The sequence below is a fragment of the Sorex araneus genome, chromosome 5 (genome assembly GCF_027595985.1).
Source record: "Sorex araneus isolate mSorAra2 chromosome 5, mSorAra2.pri, whole genome shotgun sequence".
NCBI lineage: Eukaryota > Metazoa > Chordata > Mammalia > Eulipotyphla > Soricidae > Sorex > Sorex araneus.
In genome coordinates, this window is record NC_073306.1 from 140,245,687 (window position 1) to 140,265,310 (window position 19,624).

The 19,624-nt window shown below is 62.4% G+C and overlaps 2 protein-coding genes across 2 annotated transcripts; one reads left to right on the forward strand and one right to left on the reverse strand.

Moving 5' to 3' along the window:
* Window positions 1-443: 443 nt before the first annotated feature.
* OPRL1 (opioid related nociceptin receptor 1) lies at window positions 444-6,219 on the forward strand. The gene is made up of 4 exons (XM_004620286.2): window positions 444-995; window positions 1,498-1,750; window positions 4,203-4,558; window positions 4,700-6,219. The coding sequence occupies exons 2-4, from the start codon at window positions 1,515-1,517 to the stop codon at window positions 5,221-5,223; spliced, it is 1,116 nt and encodes a 371-aa protein (XP_004620343.1). The 5' UTR covers window positions 444-995; window positions 1,498-1,514; the 3' UTR covers window positions 5,224-6,219.
* A 2,516-nt stretch (window positions 6,220-8,735) lies between these two features.
* On the reverse strand, window positions 8,736-9,698 carry NPBWR2 (neuropeptides B and W receptor 2). The gene has a single exon (XM_004620260.2). It carries the CDS (start codon window positions 9,696-9,698, stop codon window positions 8,736-8,738), a length of 963 nt encoding a protein of 320 aa, XP_004620317.2.
* Between the last annotated feature and the right edge of the window lie 9,926 nt (window positions 9,699-19,624).

Genomic DNA, 19,624 nt, shown 5'->3' on the forward strand with positions numbered 1-19,624 from the left:
TCTGAGCAGGGTCTGGGCCATGTGGGCACAATCTGTGCAGGAAGTATGGCTCCATGATTACGGGACTCAGGGGCCAACCGTGTGGCGTGTGGCATTCCAGGGAGCTGCATGGAGGCAGGGCTCAGGCTGTGAAGGGACCCCCAAATCAAAAAATAAATATAGTCATAAGTGAAAACAGTTATTTTTGTTTGAGGGCCACATGCAGTGGTGCTCAGGGTTGACTCCTGGCTCTGCACCCAGGCCTTGCTCCTATTAGGACTTTGGGGACCTGTGTGGTGCCAGGCAAGCTCCCTCCTGCTATCCTCTCTCCTTCCCTGGCCCCCGGCAGCCGGGCCCCCGCTGAGCGCTAGTGCTCTCGTCTGCACAGAGGCGGCACTGTGGCCATGGCGGCTCTTCTCTGCATAGCAGGCTGGTGCTGAGGGTGTGCCGTGGGTGGCACCCGGGGTCTCAGCATTAAGGCTCCGACTTGCTGGGGCTCCCGGGCCGAGGTGCTGCCAGCCCGCTCAGCTCCCTGGGCAGCGGGCCTGGGGCAGTGCCCACAGGCAGAGTCTGGTGTGTGTGCCCAGGAGGAGCAGCCCTGTCCGCGTGCCTCTCCGGACACCCCCCGCAGTCTGCGCCCTCTGCCGCGTGTCTTTGTTGAGTCTGAGTGGGAGGGTCTGGCCCTCGGAGCCTGCTCCTTTGTGTCGGTCTCGCCTCTGAGCCTGTCTCTCCCTCGCCCCGATATGTCCAGACATGGTGTTTGTCCCCAGTGCCGGGGACTGGGCATGGTGACGCCCCTTCCCTGCAGGGCTGCCCCCTCCTCTGGTCTGTCTCTCCAGGCCCCTCCCTCGGAGCTGCAGCTCCTCCCTCCCCCGACGCTGCGGCTGCGGCTGCGTCTGGCCGGCTGTGTCTGAGCGGAGGCGCTGGGGCCAGCACTGCCGCCGCCCATCCGTGAGCTCTGAGCCGGGAGGCGCTCAGGGCTGGGGCTGGGGTCTGCTCCCGAGGAGGTCGCCAAGGTAAGGCTTCAGCCGTGGGGGTCGAGTGGGTGGCCTGCGGGGGCCTGGGGGCTGCTCTGCCCCTTCACCCCGGTCGTTCCTGGGCGCTGGGCTCCCCTTGGCTGTACGTGCCTGGGGACAGGTGCGGGCACTGCTGTGTGTGTGCAGACACCATGTATCTGTAGGTGTGTGTGTGTCCAGCCATGTAGCTGCCCACACGTGCAGTCAGATGTCCCTGTGCTGGGTCTGGGTGACTGGGTACATGCCTGCCAGCCCCCACATGTGGATCCATGTGCAAACATGCCCCTGTACACACATGTGCCGGTGTGTGCACATGTCCACATATATGTTGGTGTGCTTGCGTGCACATGGCCATGCACATATGTGCCTGTGTGCACACACCCACGTACACGTGTGCCTGCGAGAGCATGTCTTCCTAATGCAGTGCTGCGTGCACCTGCCGTGTCCACGTGTGCCTGTGTGTCGTGAGCTCCCTACTGAGTCCCCTGCGCTGTGTCCCCAGGTGCGTGGCCGGCACACATGGAGCCGCTGCTCCCCGCCCCCTTCTGGGAGGCCCTCTACAGGAGCCGTCTGCAGGCCAACCTGTCCCTTCCGGGCGACAACCACAGTGTGCTGGCCCCGGCCCAGCTTCTCAACGGCACCCGGGACGGGGCCTTCCTGCCCCTGGGCCTCAAGGTCACCATCATGGGGCTCTACCTCAGCGTGTGTGTCGGCGGGCTGCTGGGGAACGGCCTCGTCATGTACGTCATCCTCAGGTAGGCTGCTCCCCCGCACTGCCCGGTCCTTGCCCTGGGGGTTGCGCCCTCCCCACGGCAGGTCTGAGCCGGGCCAGGCTCTCACCCGCCCTCCGGGCGTAGGGTCCTTCCTGGACCTGCGGGCACTCGGTGAAGAAGGCTGGAGGTGGCCTGCAGGGGGCCTGGGGGCCAGGAGAGGACAGGGAGAGGCCACCCTGGGCCGTGAAGGACAGGTCAGGGAGCCCGGTGGACCCCTGGGAGGTCTCAACAGAACCAGCAGAACCATGGGCTGATGAAAGGACTCAGGGGACAGGAGCAAGGGGGGAGGAGTGGTCAGGAGTGGGGGCAGGGTGGGGCCAGAGCGGGGGTCAGAGCGGGGGTCAGAGCAGGGGGCAGCAGTGAGGTCAGGAGTGGGGACAGGAGTGGGGGCAGGGCAGGGGGCAGCGGTGGGCTCAGGGTGGTGTCCAGGCACGAGGCAGCACGGGCAGCAGTGGACGGGGGCTGTGATATGTCACTGGAGACTCGTGGAACACCGAGGGTCGGGGTCCCTGTGGGGGTGGGGGACGAGGCCTGCAGGGACGAGCCCCACGGACTCCCCTCTTTGCTCACAACCAAAGTTGCCCGGTGTCGGGACAGAGACTGACCATTGAGGGTTCACACGCTTTACTCTACCCAGAGTCAGAGGTCTCACACGAGTCTCTTCCGAGCTCAGGGCTCTTGTGTCGCTCTGGCTGTGAGACTGAAGTGCTGGTAGAGAAAATCTTTCACTATATAAAACAGCACTTGTGAGAAAAGTGAAAATAAAGTTGCTCCCACAAAAATCAAGTCTTTCAGGAGAGCAGGCTTGGGACCTTCTTGGCCTCTGCGGTGGCCATCGGGAACCTTCGGCGTGTTCTGGGCAGCCTGCTGGCCTCTCTGTGGTGACCTTCCTGTCTGCTGGGTGCAGGGCCTGGCTCTGGGGCTGGGAAGCCTCGGTGCCGAGGGGGCATGTGGGCAAAGCACCCCTGCAGGAAGGAGGGACGGGGCCAGCCCAGACGGCCTCACGCAAGCACTGCATAATGGGGTCCATTATGGAGTCCACATCGCTCCCTCCAGGACCCGTGTGGGTGAGCATGGGTGCGAATCCCCACATCTGATCTGAGCATGCAGTCTGCACGTGCACACCACACAGCACACAGCTGCTGGGTGCTCAGGGGCCAAGGAACAGTGCCCGGACCCTCCACGCGCAGCCTGTTCAAAGCCTTCAGGCCAACAGGGTGGCCCAGCCCCTCCCGCTGTACCAGCTCTGGCTCCCCTGCCCCCACGCTCTCTTTCTTTAATGCAGGTTTGGACCCGGGGCCCCACGTAGGAACGGCCTGTGCCCTGCTGCTGGAGCTACGCGTGGACTCTTTCTGTTGCTATTTTTTTTTTTTTTGGTTGCTTTTGGGTCACACCCAGCAATGCTCAGGGCTGACTCCTGGCTCTGCACTCAGGAATCACTCCTGGCGGTGCTCAGGGGACCCTATGGGATGCTGGGAATCGAACCCGGGCCGGCCGCGTGCAAGGCAAACGCCCTCCCCGCTGTGCTATCGCTCCAGCCCCTCTTTGTTGCTATCTTAATTCCTCTCTAAGAAGGGGAGTCCTTCACGCAGCCAAGTCAACACACACACCGCCATGCCGGGATTGCCACAGCCGCCACAGCACTGCCAATGTGCCCCCCCCCACACACACACAGCAGCAGCTTTCCATCCCCCCCACACCACTATCACAGAGACTACCTTTGCCTCCACTGTCAGCTCCACCACTCACGGGAACCCTGTCACAACCACCACCTGCACCTTCACGCTCACACCATTAACTCTGTGGATAATTATTAAACACAACCCTTGGCTTTCCCAGTACTCTCATAGCCTTGTGGGTGTCATCAGACCCCATCTGGCCTCTCACCCTTACCACGATTCCCTGTCCTGATTCTGGGCAATAGTGTAGACCAGGGAGATGAGATGAGGAAGGACTTTGCTTCTTTTCCCCCCAGTGTGCTGGGGTACTATCAGGAGTCTCCTAGGTGCACATAGCAACTATCCTACTGCCAGACTCCTTCCCTATGGAGGTTCTTACACCCCCAGTGTGTGGCGGCTTCAGGCAGCTGTGCGGTCAGCATCTTGTTGAGGGGCATGTGGGGACAGATTCCTTCTCATGTGGCCCTACCCTTTTGCTCCTGTGCCCCTGGGTGTGTGCTGAGAGAGTCCACGTGCCCAGTTTGTCCTGGGCAGACTGGGCTGTGGACACGGGGCCTGTCGCACGCATACACGCACGCACGCATCCAGGTGTCTGAGGGTCCCTCAGCCTTAGCCCAGGCTTCCTGCGCTGCCCTGGGCCATGAGCCGGCATTCCCCCAAGGCTCAGAGCAGCGCCCCAGGGGAGCTGAGGAGGCTCGGCCCTGGTGGCAGGTGCAGCTGACCGCCCGACTGGAGCCTTTCTCTGCCCTCTGCAGACACACCAAGATGAAGACGGCCACCAACATCTACATTTTCAACCTGGCTCTGGCAGACACGCTGGTGCTGCTGACCCTGCCCTTCCAGGGAGCAGATGTCCTCCTGGGCTTCTGGCCATTTGGGAATGCGCTGTGCAAGGTGGTCATCGCCATCGACTACTACAACATGTTCACCAGCACCCTCACGCTGACCGCCATGAGCGTGGACCGCTACGTGGCCATCTGCCACCCCATCCGTGCCCTTGATGTCCGCACATCTACCAAAGCTCAGGCCGTCAACGTGGCCATCTGGGCCCTGGCCTCTGTCGTGGGCATCCCGGTGGCTGTCATGGGGTCAGCACAGGTAGAAGACGAAGGTCAGCAGGTGGCCCCTCCTCCCCAGTTTCGTGCTCCCTGCCCCTCCCCCTGCCTGCCTCCTCCGCCCCCCGCCCTCCGCTCCTGCCTTCCCTTGGCCGCCCCTGCCCACCCTCCTGCCTGACCCCGCTCTCCTCCTGCAGAGATCGAGTGCCTGGTAGAGATCCCGACCCCACAGGACTACTGGGGCCCCGTGTTTTCCATCTGCATCTTCCTCTTCTCCTTCGTCATCCCTGTGCTCATCATCTCGGTGTGCTACAGCCTCATGGTGCGGCGGCTGCGCGGGGTCCGCCTGATCTCGGGCTCCCGGGAGAAGGACCAGAACGTGCGGCGCATCACGCGGCTGGTGCTGGTGCTGGTGGCCGTGTTCGTGGGCTGCTGGATGCCCGTGCAGGTCTTCGTGCTGGCCCAGGGGCTCGGCGTACAGCCGGACAGCGAGGCCGCGGTGGCCGCCCTCTGCTTCTGCACGGCCCTGGGCTACGTCAACAGCTGCCTCAACCCCATCCTCTACGCCTTCCTGGACGAGAACTTCAAGGCCTGCTTCCGCAGGTTCTGCTGCGCCTCTGCCCTGCGCAGGGAGGCCCCTGTGTCCGGCTGCGTGCGCAGCGTTGCCAAGGACGTGGCCCTGGGCTGCAGGACTTCAGAGACAGTGCCGCGGCCCGCATGACTAGGCGTGGGCCTGCCGCTGGTGCCTGCCAGCCTGCAGAGCCCGTCCACACCCAACACGGAGCTCACACAGGTCACTGCCCTCTAGATGGAGGCCTCCCCACCCCGGGCACCTCGGGCTCGCCCCTGTGCTGGTCCCTGAGCTGCTGGACTCCCTGGTGGATGCTCAGCCTCCTGACGGCTGCTGCTGCCCGGGTGCAGGGAGAGCCCTGTCCTCGTGCCGTCAGAGCTCTGCCCTGGCGCTTGCCGGCACCTCCCGCCTCCCCACAGGTGAGGCCACCTCGAGCGCAGCCGCTTGCCAGAGGGGCTGTGTCCCAGGTCTCTTGTCTGGGTTGGGGGGGGGGGTGTCCTACGCATGTCCTCACTCTCTGGGATTCACTCTCTGTCCCTTCTTTCCAAGCAGGCCAGTGGCCGTGTGGCGGGCAGGACTCTGCCCTGCTTGGACTTGGCAGGGGTGTTCTGCGGGGTCCATCTGTGGACCGACCCCTGCTTCACTCCGAGTCTGTGTGGGAGGCCCAAGCTTCTGGCTGCCTGGAGGCACCCGAACAGCCCCCACAGGCTGGGTGGGCCACAGACACCCAGGGGACATGGACACTCAGAATGTGGACACTCAGGTCCGTGGACACCGAGGACCTGTGGACAACACAGGGCCTCTGGACACCCAGGGACTGTGGGACCCCAATGGGGTTATGGACACCCAGGGGCTGTGAACACTGCAAAGGTGTCTGTCCATCCTGGGCTTCGGACACTCAAGGACTGTGAACACTCAGGAATTGTGGACACTCCTTGCTGCGGACACCGAGGGCCTCAGCCTCCCGTCGCAGGGGACTTCACAGACTGTGGGTCCTGTGTCTGTCTGCAGCAGTCGGGGAGGACGGCTCTGTCAGTTCTGCCCGCAGGGAGCGGGCGTGGCAGCAGCACCTTGGTGCCCGCCCTCTCGTTCATGCGTGTGCTGTGGGATTCCTGCATGCGGCCCAATAAACCTGCTCTGACTTGGCTCTGACTCTGACAGCGGACACGCGTCTCCGAGACCCAGCTGTGGGTGTCGGCTGCCGAGTTCTCCACCTGCCCTGTTCCTCGTAAGGGTCCGGAGTTCTAGAACCGACTTGGGAAAGGGGAGTCCACTCCCACGCACGTGGTGGCTTCCTGGTTTCCTAAAGAAACCTTCTCAAACCTTCAAAGGAGAAGCAAAGAAAGCTTCTCCTTTGAACAAGAAGAATACTCCTCCTCTTGGGGCTGGAGCAATAGCACAGCGGGTAGGGCGTTTGCCTTGCACGCGGCTGGCCTGGGTTCGATTCCCAGCATCCCATATGGTCCCCCAAGCACCGCCAGGGATAATTCCTGAGTGCAGAGCCAGGAGTAACCCCTGAGCATAGCCGGGTGTGACCCAAAAAGAAAAAAAAAAGAATACTCCTCCTCCTGCCTCCTGGCATGCAGCTGGGGACACCAACACACAGGGCCCCGGTTTTCTTCGCCCTTTTGTCATGGCTGATTTCTTTTCCCCTGGCAGATGGAGAATCAGCAGCAGCCTTCTCTGTGTCCTGAGAGCCCGTGCCCCCAAGGCGCGTCTCTGACAGTGCTGGTGCAGGGTGGCTTCAGAGTGGCAAATGGCGTAGCATGAGCACAGGCACAGAGAACAGGCACAGAAGCCAGGTATAGGCGCCAGGTACAGGCAGAGGCACCAGGTACCGTTATAGGTGGAACAGCCCACCAGGTACAGGCACCAGGTACAGGCAGAGGCACCAGGTATAGGCACCAGGCACAGCTGCCAGGTACAGGCACCAGGTACAGGCGAGGAACCAGACACAGTCACCAGACACAGTCACCAGACACAGGCACCAGGCACAGTCGCTAGGTACAGGCGCAAGGCACCAGGTACAGGCGAGGAACCAGACACAGGCACCAGGCACAAGCACAGGTACAGGCACAAGGCACCAGGTACAGGCACCAGGTACAGGCACAAACACCAGGTATAGGCACAGCCACCAGGTACAGGCGAGGAACCAGACACAGGCACCAGGCACAGGCACAGGTACAGGCGCAAGGCACCAGGTACAGGTGAGGAACCAGACACAGGCACCAGGCACAGGCACAGGTGCAGGCAGAGGCATGGGCACAGGTTGTCAGCAGGTTTAATAGTGCTGGGCTGTAGCTTGGCAGCAGTGGGGGTGTGAGGGAGTCCCACCGCGACCAGGAGCTGTGGGAGCTACTTGGTCTGGTGCAGTCTGATGTCCAAGCTGCTGCCCTCTCCCGCCCCCACATCCCTGTCTCCAGCCTCCTCATCCCTACCTTCAGCCTCGCACCCGTCCTTCTGTCCCCCCCGCCCTCTGCCCACCCCACTCTCTCCCTGTGTCTCCAGCCCACGGCCCAGCCTGTTTCAGCCGGACCCTGCGAGAGCTTCTCTGGGCCTTGGTTTTCTTACCTGTGCTAAGGGGCAGTGGAGCCTTCCTTGGAGCACGGGGTGGGGGTCTGCACTCCGCCCCCATATTGGGCAGCTGGCCCTGGGTGCTGGTGGGGTGGGCCTTGGGGGAGCGAGGGTGGGCTCAGCCTTCCAGAGCTGCTCTTGCTTTCTCCCCCAGACCCCTCCCCTGGCTGACTCCTCCTCCAGTACTGTGGCAGGTACTTGCTCCCCTCCCCTCCCCTCCCCTCTCTCCTCCCTTCTCCTCTGTCCCGCTCTCCTCTCCGCCCTCCTTCCCTCCCCTCTCAGGCAGGAGCAGGTGCTCACACACCGCCAGAGGTGTGAAGTGCCAAGGCGGCGGCAGGAACAGCCTGTGCGGTCCTGAGTGTGCCAGGAGCAGAGCCCGGCCGCCCCTCCCCTCGGCTCCCCCTGGGTGTGGCCAGTAGGTGCTAGGCCCTGAGCTGACGGTGAAGGTGTGGAAGCTGCTCCCAGTCCTGGGGGTGGGGTGGGGGGTGTTCTTTCTGGGCAAGTCTGCCCCGGTGCAGGAGGGAAGTGGCGGGTCAGAGTAGCCCCAGACTCAAATCATGGGCAGCAGAATTGGGGCCTCCCTGGGGGGCAGAGGCAGAGTGAGGCATGAGGGGCAGCGGGCGTGGCCCTGTCTCCCTGCCTGGAGGGTCAGTCTCTGGGCAGCAGCTCCTTGCGCCCCACTCGGAGCCCAGCAGGGCGGTCCCCATGGCTCTGGTGAGGCCCCGTGGCCCTGGAGAGCCACACGTCAGGGAGTGTGTGGACAGGGGTGGAGGGTGGCTGGGCACACGGGCTCCCTCCTCTGTGCCCCTGGCAGCCCTTCCTCAGCCCCTTCCTGCGCCCCCTCACCCCAATCTGGCCCTGCTGGGAGGGTCGCAGCTGGGCACCGTCCATCTGTCCAGTGTCTGCCATGCCATCTGCCCCTCTCGCACAGTAGCCTGGGGCCAGGCCCCCCGCAAGGGACACGTCCAGGCCATGTGTCTGGCCCCGTGCGACCTGTGATCTCTCCCTGGGGTCGGACTAGGAGCCTATAGCGGGGGCAGTTCTCCGAGGGGCCTGGCGCCGGACCCGTGGCCTTGGCAGGAGGACCCTCAGACCCGCTGGCACCGCAGCGTGGCACGGAAGTGCTGGCGGAAGTTGCTGTCCAGGAAGGCGTAGAGGAAAGGGTTGAGGCAGGAGCTGGCGTAGCTGAGGCTGGTGATGGCGTAGGAGACGCCCACCACGAGCGGCGTCGGGGGCAGGTCTGTGACCAGGGCCAGCACAGAGGCCAGGTGGAAGGGCGTCCAGCAGAGCAGGCCGCCGGCCAGCACGGCCAGGACGAGGGTGGTCACCCTCCTCCGGGCCTTGCCCAGTGCCCTGGCCCCTGCGTGGAGGCGCAGGGCCCGCAGGCGGCGCAGGAGGTCGGCGTAGAGGGCGCAGAGCGTGCACATGGGCAGCACGAAGCCCAGGAGCAGTGTGTAGAGGCGGCTGGCCCGGAGCCAGGCCTGCTCGGGGTGCGGGAAGCTCAGCCCGCAGCTCCTGACCTGCAGCTCGTTGCTGTAGACCCCGGCGAACGCGAAGTAGGGCAGCACCATGGCTGTGACGCCCAGCCAGATGCCCAGGCTGGCCAGCCGGGCGGCCCGCAGCGTGCGCCAGGGCGTGCGCCGGGAGCGCACGGTGGCCAGCACCACCAGGTAGCGGTCCACGCTCATGGCGGCCAGGAAGTAGGTGCTGGAGAAGAGGTTGTAGTGGTCCGCGGCCAGCACGGCCTTGCAGAGCAGCTCCCCGAAGGGCCAGCGCTGCAGCAGCAGCTCTGCGACGTTCACGGGCAGCACCAGCGCGAAGAGGCTGTCGGCCACGGCCAGGTTCAGGATGAAGACGTTGGTCACCGTCCGCAGCCGGGGCCCCCCCAGGAGCACGCAGATGACGGCGGCATTGCTCGCCAGGCCCACGGCGGAGATGAGGGCGTACACGACGGGCAGCAGCACGTAGGGCGCGGGCAGCGGCCCTGGGAGGGAGCCATTGGGGCGGGAGCCGTTGTCCCAGGGGGCTCCCTCCAGCCCAGAGGCCTGCATCCCTGGCCGGCAGCAGCGGGGTGGGGAGCCTGGGGTTAAGCCGGGCTTCTGGGCAGGGCCCTGCAGAGGACACGAGGGGGCTGCAGGGCACTTTCTGAAGAAGCTCCTGCCACCCTGCTGTGGCCGCGGACAGGGGCTCCCTCCCGCCCCACTCCGGCAGCCAGAGAGCCTGGGGGTAGGGGCGAGGCTGCAGGGCGGCAGAGAGCCCTGCTGGACGCCCTAGAGGGAGGCTGGACCCGCTCCCTGCCCCACCCCGCAGCATCAGGCAGCACGCGCCCCACTGACCTGGAGGTGCAGCACAGTGGGGGAGGTGCGTCTCCTGGACCCCTGCTGGCCCCCGGTGCCCCCTTAGCGGCAGGGGCTGCTTCTCCGCAGAGGCTCCAGCCTGGTGAGGGAGGAAGGTGGGTCCCACCAAGAGTGGGTGGGAGGGGCCTCCAGTAGGCGGCCCCGGTGCGTGTGTGTCTGTGCATGTGTGTAGCAGGTCTCTCAGCATGTCCAGACTCTGGACAGCGGGCAGCTGTGTCCACAGCCTCTGTTCCTCTGTCCATGGGTCACTCGGGCCGATGGCCCTTGTTGGTGTGTTGTCCACGCAGACTTGTGCCTGTGCTTGTGTGTATCTGTCTGTGTCTGTGTGTGCCTGAATGTCTGTGTGTCTGTGTGTGCCTGAGTGTCTGTGTGTATCTGTGTGTGCGTTTGTGTGTTTGTGTATGTCTGTGTGTCTGTGTGTATCTGTGTGTCTGTGTGCCTGAGTGTTCTGTGTGTTTGTGTGTGTTTGTGTGTGTCTATATGTCTGTGTGTGCCCGAGTGTCTGTGTGTCTGTGTGTATCTGTGTGTGTCTGTGTGTCTGTGTGTGCCTGGGTGTCTGTGTGTCTGTGTGTGCCTGGGTGTCTGTGTGTTTGTGTGTGCCTGAGTGTCCGTGTGTCTGTGTGTCTGTGTGTATCTGTGTGTGTCTGTGTGTCTATGTGTGCCTGGGTGTCCATGTGTCTGTGTGTCTGTGTGTCTGTGTGTATCTGTGTGTGTCTGTGTGTCTGTGTGTGCCTGAGTGTCCGTGTGTCTGTGTGTCTGTGTGTGCCTGAGTGTCCGTGTGTTTGTGTGTCTGTGTGTGCCTGAGTGTCTGTGTGTCTGTGTGTTCCAGCCTCACTCCTCCACAGCATGTCTCTGAGTGCTGGCACTGGGCAGCCTCCCGGGAGCTTGGTGCCTGCTGAGTGTGAGGTCTGTGCCTTTGTGTTGAAGCACTTGTCACAACAGACACCACCACAACAACATGCTAGGTCCTGCGGGTGGGTGGGACACTCCTCAGGCCTCAGACCTCCCTGCTCCCTGCAGCTGGGGACCTTCCGTGGCTCCTTGGTCCCCTCGTCCTTGGAGCTCCGAGGGCTGTGTGTCCCTCACGGCAGTGCATCCGAGGGCTGTGTGTCCCTCCGGCAGTGCGTCCGAGTGCCCTTCTGTGGGGCTGCTTCCCTTTCTGCTTCAGAGCCGCTGTGCAGAGGAGCAGCCTGGGCCTGTGGCCACGGGCGAGGGCTGCGTCGGAGGCCGCCTGGGCTCTCGGTGTGGCCCTGCGTGGCAGCGAGGGTGCGGCATGGGTGCTGCCGGGGGCGAGGGGTGGGAAGGGAGCCCCTGCCACGACCTGTCCCGACAGATGCACGTGCACACACAGAGACGCACACACACAAAACATGTTTGTACAGCACATACACACACGTGGAGAGGTGAAGGCATACACGGACACACGTGTCCTCACAGACGTGAAGGTTCTCACACAGATGCAGCACCAAACACAGACACACGCAGACACAGACACGCAGCAGACGCACCCTCTCTGGACCGAGGTGGTGTGCAGCCGGCTCTCAGAGGGACCACCAGAGGCCAGGCGCTGGCTGGGGAGTGGGCGGGGCTCTGCAGGAAGGGACGCCTTGATTCTGTCCCCTCCAATCAGTTTGGTCCAGACAATTTTGGGGCACTGCAGCGCAACCCTGACCCCCAGTGGCCAGTTCGGAGCATGGCCAGAGGAGACCACCTGGCCCAAGGCTGGGTGAGGTAACAGACGGCCTTGCTCCCGCGCGGTGCAGTCCCAGGGCCGAGGGGCTGCAGGCAATCCCACCCAGTCCGTGCACACTCGCCCTGATAGGTTAGCTGTTTGTGAGCTGCTTTGAAGGCTCTTCATCACCCCAGGGGCTTACCTGGGACTCACCAGCAGTGCTGGATCTGGGAGGGCTGTTCCGCTGCTGTCCCACAGGCCCCCGCTGCCCTCCCCCTCACTTCCCCGATCCTCCCCACCCTGTGCTCTGGGTTTCAAACCAGGGCCTTGTGCAAGCAGGCAGTGCAAGCAGGCAGTAAGCAACAGCCTAGAATCAATCACGTGTTCACTTCCTGTGTGCCTTCGGGGCTTGGGGGACGCAGTTCCGTCTTCGCTGGGCTCCTGCGGAGGATGGCCTGCTGGGGGGCAGTGTTGGAGGAAGTGTTGGGGGTCCAGCTGGAGGAGGCGTGCGGGATGGCGTCAGATTGTCATCGGTACAGAGCAGGCTTCTGGCAAACCTGGCTCCAGGGGCGGCGTGCGTGTGTGCGTGCATGTGTGCGTGTGTGCGTGCGTGTGTGTGTGTGTGTGTGTGTGTGTGCGCGCGCACACACGTGGTTGTGGAGGAGCACGCACAGCCTGGGGTAGACACATGGTTGTGTGTGCATGCTGCAATGTAGATGCTGGGGGCGGTGCCAGGTGCCTGCCCTGCTGGCTGGACCCTCCACAGGGGAGAATAATGTGTGTAGAAGCAGGGGCTGGAGACCCAATACAGCGTGGAGGGCACTGCCTTGCATTCAGCTGACCCCCTAAGTCCCCTGAGGTGACAAGGACTAATTCCTCAACCACCCTTGAGCACCACTGGGTGTGGCCCCAAACCAAAAACCAAACAAGGAAAAGTCTGCGTGTAGAAGCAGGGCAGTGTCCACACTGTGCTCAGGCAGCTGCAGGGGCGAGGCGGGGGCCCAGTGGGCCTCCCCCGGCCTGGGACCCTCTCCACGCCCTTCTTGCCTTTCTGCCCGTGGGTGGGATTGGGCCCTCCGTGCAGGCTCCCTGGCCCTCCCCCACCTCTGAGGCCACGACACCCTCAGCGCCACCCCTGCCCGCTGGGAGAAACCCGAGTCTACTTCAGACGGATTTTTCTCCCTTGGGTTTGGGCCTCGGCGCGCTTACTCCGGGTTCTGCGCTGGAGTCACTGCCGCCCTGCCCCTGCCCCTGCCCCTCTGCTCCTTGGAGTCCCGGGGGATGGGCTGTGGCCCAAGGGTGGGCTTCGTTCCAGAAGGCTTTTGACGTCCCTTCCCAGGGGTGCACCCTCCAAGGCTCAGACATGCCCGCAGAGCTGAGAGGTGGCACCTGCCTTGCGCACAAGCAGCTCCAAGTCCAGCCCAGTCTGGCTGGGCCCTGTCACCAGGACTGGGCCTTCCCCTGCCCTCGCCCTGCCGGCTCCCTGCCCCCTGGGAGCACAGCTGCAGGAGCACAGTGGTGAGGTGGAGGAGAGCCGGTAGTGGGCACTCGGCGGAGTCAGGGACTGCCAAAGGCTGCCCTCAGGAAAGCCCCAGCGGGGAGGGCATTGAGGGAAGGGGGTCTGGAGAGGAGGTCAAGTGAGGGCTCAGGGGAGCTGGTCTGGGGCGGGACTTGGGGGAGGGGGAGGAGGAGGGGAAGAGGGGGCCAGGGGAGGATGTGGGGGAGGGAGTCAGGGCGGGAGTCAGGAGGGGGTCTTGAGAGGGAGCTGGCAGGGTGTGGGGGAGGGGCCTGGGGGGCCCGGGGAGGGGTCTGTGGGAGAGGTGGGCTTTGCAAGGCCCCGAGGAGCCCGGCAGGGCACTAGGGACTGAGCTGGCCCAGGAAGTGCTCCAGACTCCGGGCTCAGAGCCGTCTCTGCAGACCAGGAGGACTGCACACAGCGTTCTGGGGCCCCAGGCTGACGTGTGGCTGCAGGGGCGGGGCCAGGGTAGCCCGCTCTCCCCCTCAGACCAATGAGCCTGGACTCCAGGCAGCGTGCTCACTGTGCCCCTGGCTCAGAGGTGGGTTCAGCCCGTGCTGAGAGCACCTCTGGCCCCTGAGGCCAGAGCCAGGTCCTGTTCCGGCTGCTCCTGTTGTCTCTCTGCGGCTTGCCCTGCATTTTCACGGCACATTTGTCTTCTGTGCTGTTGTTGAAATTCTAGAAGCAGAGAAAATGCACTTGCCCGTCACCTTCCGGATGTGGCAAGCCCTATGAAATCTATAAAGCCCTTAATGAGACCTGCTCAGAGAGGCTCCTTTTTTTAAAAAATTTATTTCTTTTCCTTTATTTATTTTTAATTAGTGAATCACCGTGAGGGTACAGTTACAGATTTACTCATCTTTGTGCTCTTGTTTCCCTCATACAAAGTTCGAGAACCCATCCCTTCACCAGTGCCCATTCTCCACCACCAGTAAACCCAGCATCCCTCCTACCCTCCCCAATCCCATCTCCCCCCACCCCACCCCGCCACTGTGGCAGGGTATTCCCTTTTGTTCTCTCTCTCTAATTAGGTGTTGTGGTTCGCAATAAAGGTGTTGAGTGGCCACTGTGTTCAGTCTCTTGTCCACATTCAGCCCGCATCACCCTTCTCCCGCATGGCCTCTGACTGCATTATGCTTGATGATCCCTTCTCTGAGTTGCCCTCTCCCCAGAATGTGAGGCCAGCCTCCAAGCCATGGAGTCAGCCTCCTGGTACTTATTTCTACTATTCTTGGGTGTTAGTCTCCTACTCTGTTATTCTATATTCCACAGATGAGTGCAATCTTTCTATGTCTGTCTCTCTCTTTCTGACTCATTTCACTTAGCATGATACTTTCCATGCCGATCCACTTATATGCAAAGTTCATGACCTCCTTTTTTCTAACAGCTGCATAGTATTCCATTGTATAGATGTACCAAAGTTTCTTCAACTAGTCATCTGTTCTAGGACACTCGGGTTTTTTCCAGATTCTGGCTATTGTAAACAGTGCTGTCAGAAAGGCTCCTTGAATGAACATGGGATCAGTTTGAATTGAAATGTTTCCTCCCGCTAAGGCCTGGCCTGAAAAGGAGTTAAAGGGACAGCTTCCCCTCTTCTGACAGGTGCCGGCCACCTCAGCCTTCCCCACCCTGTGGGCAGGCAGCAGCTGTCCCCGCAAGATGGCCCCAGCTCTGACTGCAGACGCCCACAGGATGACACCCAGACCTGGGGGACGTCTCCTCAGATTCGAGGGTAAAGTGAGGTGCTAGTTGTGAGGTTATGTTCGAGCTGGGGGCAGATGCAAGCAGCCTGTGCGAGAAAGTTGGGTCCAGTGGCTTCAGGCATCGGTGAACAGCCAACAAGGCCCTGAGCGTGGGAAGTGCTGTACACCCACCAGAAGTCCAGTGGAGCCCCTGGGTGGGTCCAGGCAGACGCAGACAGAACTCCAGGAGGGAGTGGGTTTGGGGGCCTATAGCCGGCCTTCCCCAGATGACACGTGGCCGGCCCATAGCTAGGCTGCCCCAGGTGCTCACACCCCGCAGAGGTGCTAGTGGGTCCCTGTGAGTAAGTGGGACTGTGTGGACCAGCAACCCAGACCCCCTTGGCTTCCTTTTGCACAGATGGGGACCTACGTGAAGACCCCTCAGCCCATGCTGAGGCTGTTAGACTACCCCAACGAGAGGGGCACCATCTACAGCCACAAAGGGCCAGAGATGACACAAGGCAACTATCTGAATAGCTGTGACCAGGTGGCAATGTGGTGGCGTCTTCCTGCAGGGAAGGAGAGTGCCCAGCACAGCTTAGGAGCGACATCACCCCCAGGGCACACAGCCCAGAGATCACAGACCCAGGGGAAACACACTCAAAGCAATGTTTTTGGTTTTGTGGGGTCTTTTGTTTGCTTGGGGGGCCATACCAGGAAGTGCTTGGGGGACAAAGGGATTGAATCTGGGGTTCCTGCATATACCCCATGTGTGTCAGCTCTCCAAGTTCTCCCCCTGATCCTGAATTAATGCAGTGATAGCCACAGTTGAAGGGTGTTGCTCTCTGAGCTGACGTTGATGATGCTTGCTGCTTGTGCTCGCTGTGTAAGAGGGAGCTATGGGCGTGTGCAGAGACGGGGAGACCATTTCAGCAGTGCTTGTGGAGGAGGGAGCAAGCTGAGTGCTGGCCACTGACAGTGTTTGGGTATTCCAAACTTCAAATACAGCATTGGGGTGTGGGTGAGGTGGCAGCATGCTGAAGGGTGGTGTGGAAGCTGTGGTGAAGGAATGGGCCTGCCAGTGGGTTTGGAGGGTTCCAGGCAGAGTTTTGTAGCAGGAAAAAGAAGGAGCAGGGGGAGTGCTGGGGGAAAGACCATGTGCGTGCAGGGCTGTGGGGTGGGGACTCCTAGCTCTGTCTGAGCTGAAGCAAAGGTGCTGGGCCTCTGGCCAGGTAAAGTGGTACCCAGCAGGTGCTATCAAATCAGGTGACTGTGGGGAGACACCTATGCTTCCATCCTGGTCCTTGCTCAGGTGAGAATCTAAGCAGCAGAAGTAAAATGTGGCTCAGGGAGAGGTTTGGTGTCTCTGAGCCAGGCTCAGGGCTGAGGGGTCAAGACGGTGCTGCACACAGCAGAGGAACGGCTGCAGAGAGAGAATAAGGAGGCCGCCTTGCAGGTGCACACAGCAAGCGTTACTCAGCACGAGAAGGAGTTCCGTGAGGCACACTGCATGGGTGGTGGGTGAAATCCCCAAGAGCTGTTTCCTGCGGTTCAGTAAGTTCATCATAAACACAGTCAGACTTTTATTTATGGCAAGCTGCTAATTACACACAAGCATCTTCATCAGGCAATTGCCGCTTGCCCGCTTGCCAGTCAGGACTGTGCAGCCTCTGACTCTCCGTTCTCGGGGGCTGCTCTCCGGGCCTGGGTGTCCCAGGGTCCTGCTGGCCAGCTGGAGTCTTGAGGTCTGCTGCCGGGCTGTCCTACTGTTATGGGAGAGAGGGGGAGAGCGAGATCAGAAGGGGGGCAGGGCAGAACGGCAGTGCGTGGGTAGGACACATACCTTCACGCGGCCCACCGGGGTTGGAACCAGCACCCCGTGTGGTCCCCTGAGGCTGCCAGGAGTGATCCTCGCACAGAGCCAGGAGAAGGCCCTGAACACCAGTGTTTCAGTATGGCCAAAAAACAAAAAGCCAACCAGCCAACCGACCCACCAGAAGAGGAGGGAGAGCCTTCAACTCTTCTCTCTACACACCTTTCTTTGCGTGAGGGCATATGCAATCATCTCGCAAGCCCTTACAAGCGCACGTGTGATTCTATCTGCTACACACAGTCAGCGCACCCCCATTTGCATATGTGATCCCACTGGTTCGATGGTCCGAGCTCATGAGGAATAACCAGCCAGAGTGGAGATAGCTAAGGCCAGGGACTGTATCACCGTGGGAAGGGTTGGCGCTGGGGCAGAAAGAAGAGAAAGATCAAAGAAGGGGGAGCAGCGCCCCGAGGGGGGTCTGGGGGTACTGACGGAGGGCAGCGGAGTCTGAGTCCTGACTCAGGACGTGGTGCCTGATCGCTCCCCGCTGCTCCAGCAGAGCGGAATCCCTAGTGGGGCTCCAGCCCCCAGTCAGGTTGGGCAGGGTTGGCTGCTGGGAATCGAACCCGGGTCAGCCGAGTGCAAGGCAAACGCCCTCCCCGCTGTGCTGTCGCCCTGGTTGGCTGACTTCTTAGGCCACATTCTTCTCCTGTCTCTACCCCCAGCCCCCGTACTCTGCTTTTAATTAGTCCAAAGAGTGAAAGGTTAAAGCAGTTAGGGAAACTGAGGGCAAGGCTTCCTCTTCCCTGCCCTCCCTGCCACCTCACGGTGCTGCCGGCGCCGGAGACACAGCTCTGGCCTCACCTTCTGGGCAATGGGGGGTAAAGTGGGCAGCCCAGGTCCAGCTGGCGAGAACGGGCCCTGGGACGGGAGTGCAGGGAGGAGTTCCCACACCCCCAAGTCCCACCTGAGGCCTGGGCTTGCTGGCTCAGCTGCTGACTCAGGTGGGCAGTGGCCCGGGACAGGCCCCAGCTTCAAGAGCTCTCCTCCTTCACCCACTCCAGCTCTGCCTCTCCTCTCCCTTCCTCCCCACTCTTCCCTCCTTTTCTCTCCACTGACCCCGACCTTCTTTCCAGGGAGAAGCAGTAACAGGAGGAGGAAGAGGGGTGATGGGAAGAGGGGGGGAGGAACAGGAGGGAGAGGGGGAAGGAGAGCAGAAGGAGCAGGGGGAGGAGGAGAAGAGGAGCAGAGGAGGAGGGGAGGAGGAGCATGGGAGGAGAGGAGAAGAAGCAGGGGAAGGAGGAGGAGCAGGGGGAGGAGGGGAAGAGGAGCAGGGGTAGGAGGGGAAGAGGAGTGGGGAGGAGGGGAAGAGGAGCAGGGGAGGAGGAGCAGGGGGAGGAGCAGAAGGAGGAGGGAAGGAGGAGCAGGGGGAGGAGCAGAAGGAGGAAGGAAGGAGGAGCAGGGGAGGAGGGAGGAGGAGCAGGGGGAGGAGGAGAAGAGGAGCAGGGGAGGAGGAGGAACATTGGGAGGAGGAGCAGGTGGATGAGGAGGAGCAGAAGGAGGAGGGGAGGAGGAGCGGGGGAGGAAGGGAGAAGGAGCAGGGGGAGGAGGGGAAGAGGAGCAGGGGGAGGAGGAGCAGGAGGAGGAAGGGAGGAGGAACAGGGGGAGGAGGAGGAGCAGAAGGAGGAGGGGAGGAGGAGCAGGGGGAGGAGGAGCAGGAGGAGGAAGGGAGGAGGAACAGGGGGAGGAGGAGGAGCAGAAGGAGGAGGGGAGGAGGAGCAGGGGGAGGAGGAGCAGGGAGAGGAGGGGAAGAGGAGCAAGGGAGGAGGAGCATGGGGAGGAGGAAGAGCATGGGGAGGAGGAGCATGGGGAGGAGGAGGAGCATGGGGAGGAGGAAGAGCATGGGGAGGAGGAGCAGGGGGAGGAGGGGAAGAGGAGCAGGGGAGGAGGAGGAGCATGGGGAGGAGGGGAAGAGGAGCAGGGGGAGAAGGGGAAGAGGAGGAGGAGGAGCAGGGGGAGGAAGGGAGGAGGAACAGGGGGAGGAGGAGGAGCAGAAGGAGGAGGGGAGGAGGAGCAGGGGAGGAGGAGCAGGGAGAGAAGGGGAAGAGGAGCAGGGGAGGAGGAGGAGCATGGGGAGGAGGAAGAGCATGGGGAGGAGAAAGAGCATGGGGAGGAAGAGCACGGGAGGAGGAGGAGCATGGGGAGGAGGAAGAGCATGAGGAGGAGGAGGAGCATGGGGAGGAGGAGGAGCATGGGGAGGAGGAGGAGCAGGGGGAGGAGGAGCAGGGGGAGGAGGGGAGGAAGACGAGGACCTATTGCACTCAGGGTGTCAGGGCCTGTGGGGGGGGGCAGCCTGTCTGTCTGCAGCCTTGTGGGAGGGGGACCGATGCAGCTGTCACCTCCAGGACGCAGCCCAGGAGGAGCCCTGTCTGGGGCTCCATGTGTCTGCCTTGGCGCCTCTCGTGCCCCTCAAGCAGTGGTGAGGGGCTCAGAAAGAAGCCCCCTGGGCCCCCCTGCCTGCCCCTTGGGCTGCTCTTGGCGGTGGGGTAGGAGCTGGGCAGGTGCAGGCTGGACCCAGCAGACAGAGCTCTTTGTTCAGGACCCCCTGCCCCCACCCTTCTGGCGCCTTCCGCCTGCCCCTCCCCCACCCGCCGCTCAAAGGCCGCCTGTTCCAGAAGCCCCTCCGAGCCCCTCCCTTTGGGAGCTGTGGCCCCTGAGTTGTGTTGAGGGCACCAGAGGCCCACCACGCCCTTCCTTCACCTCACATGAACCAGAGCACCATGCAGCCCTCCCCTCCGGGCTGGGTTGGGGCACCCCAGGGCCCAGCTGCCCTGAGGGGCCTTGAGTGCCTCTGGAGGCTGGAGTGCTGGGAGAAGGGAGGGCGCAGGGCTGGAGTGTCCCATCCTGGGCCGCTCTCCAGGCTCAGTGTCCGCCGGC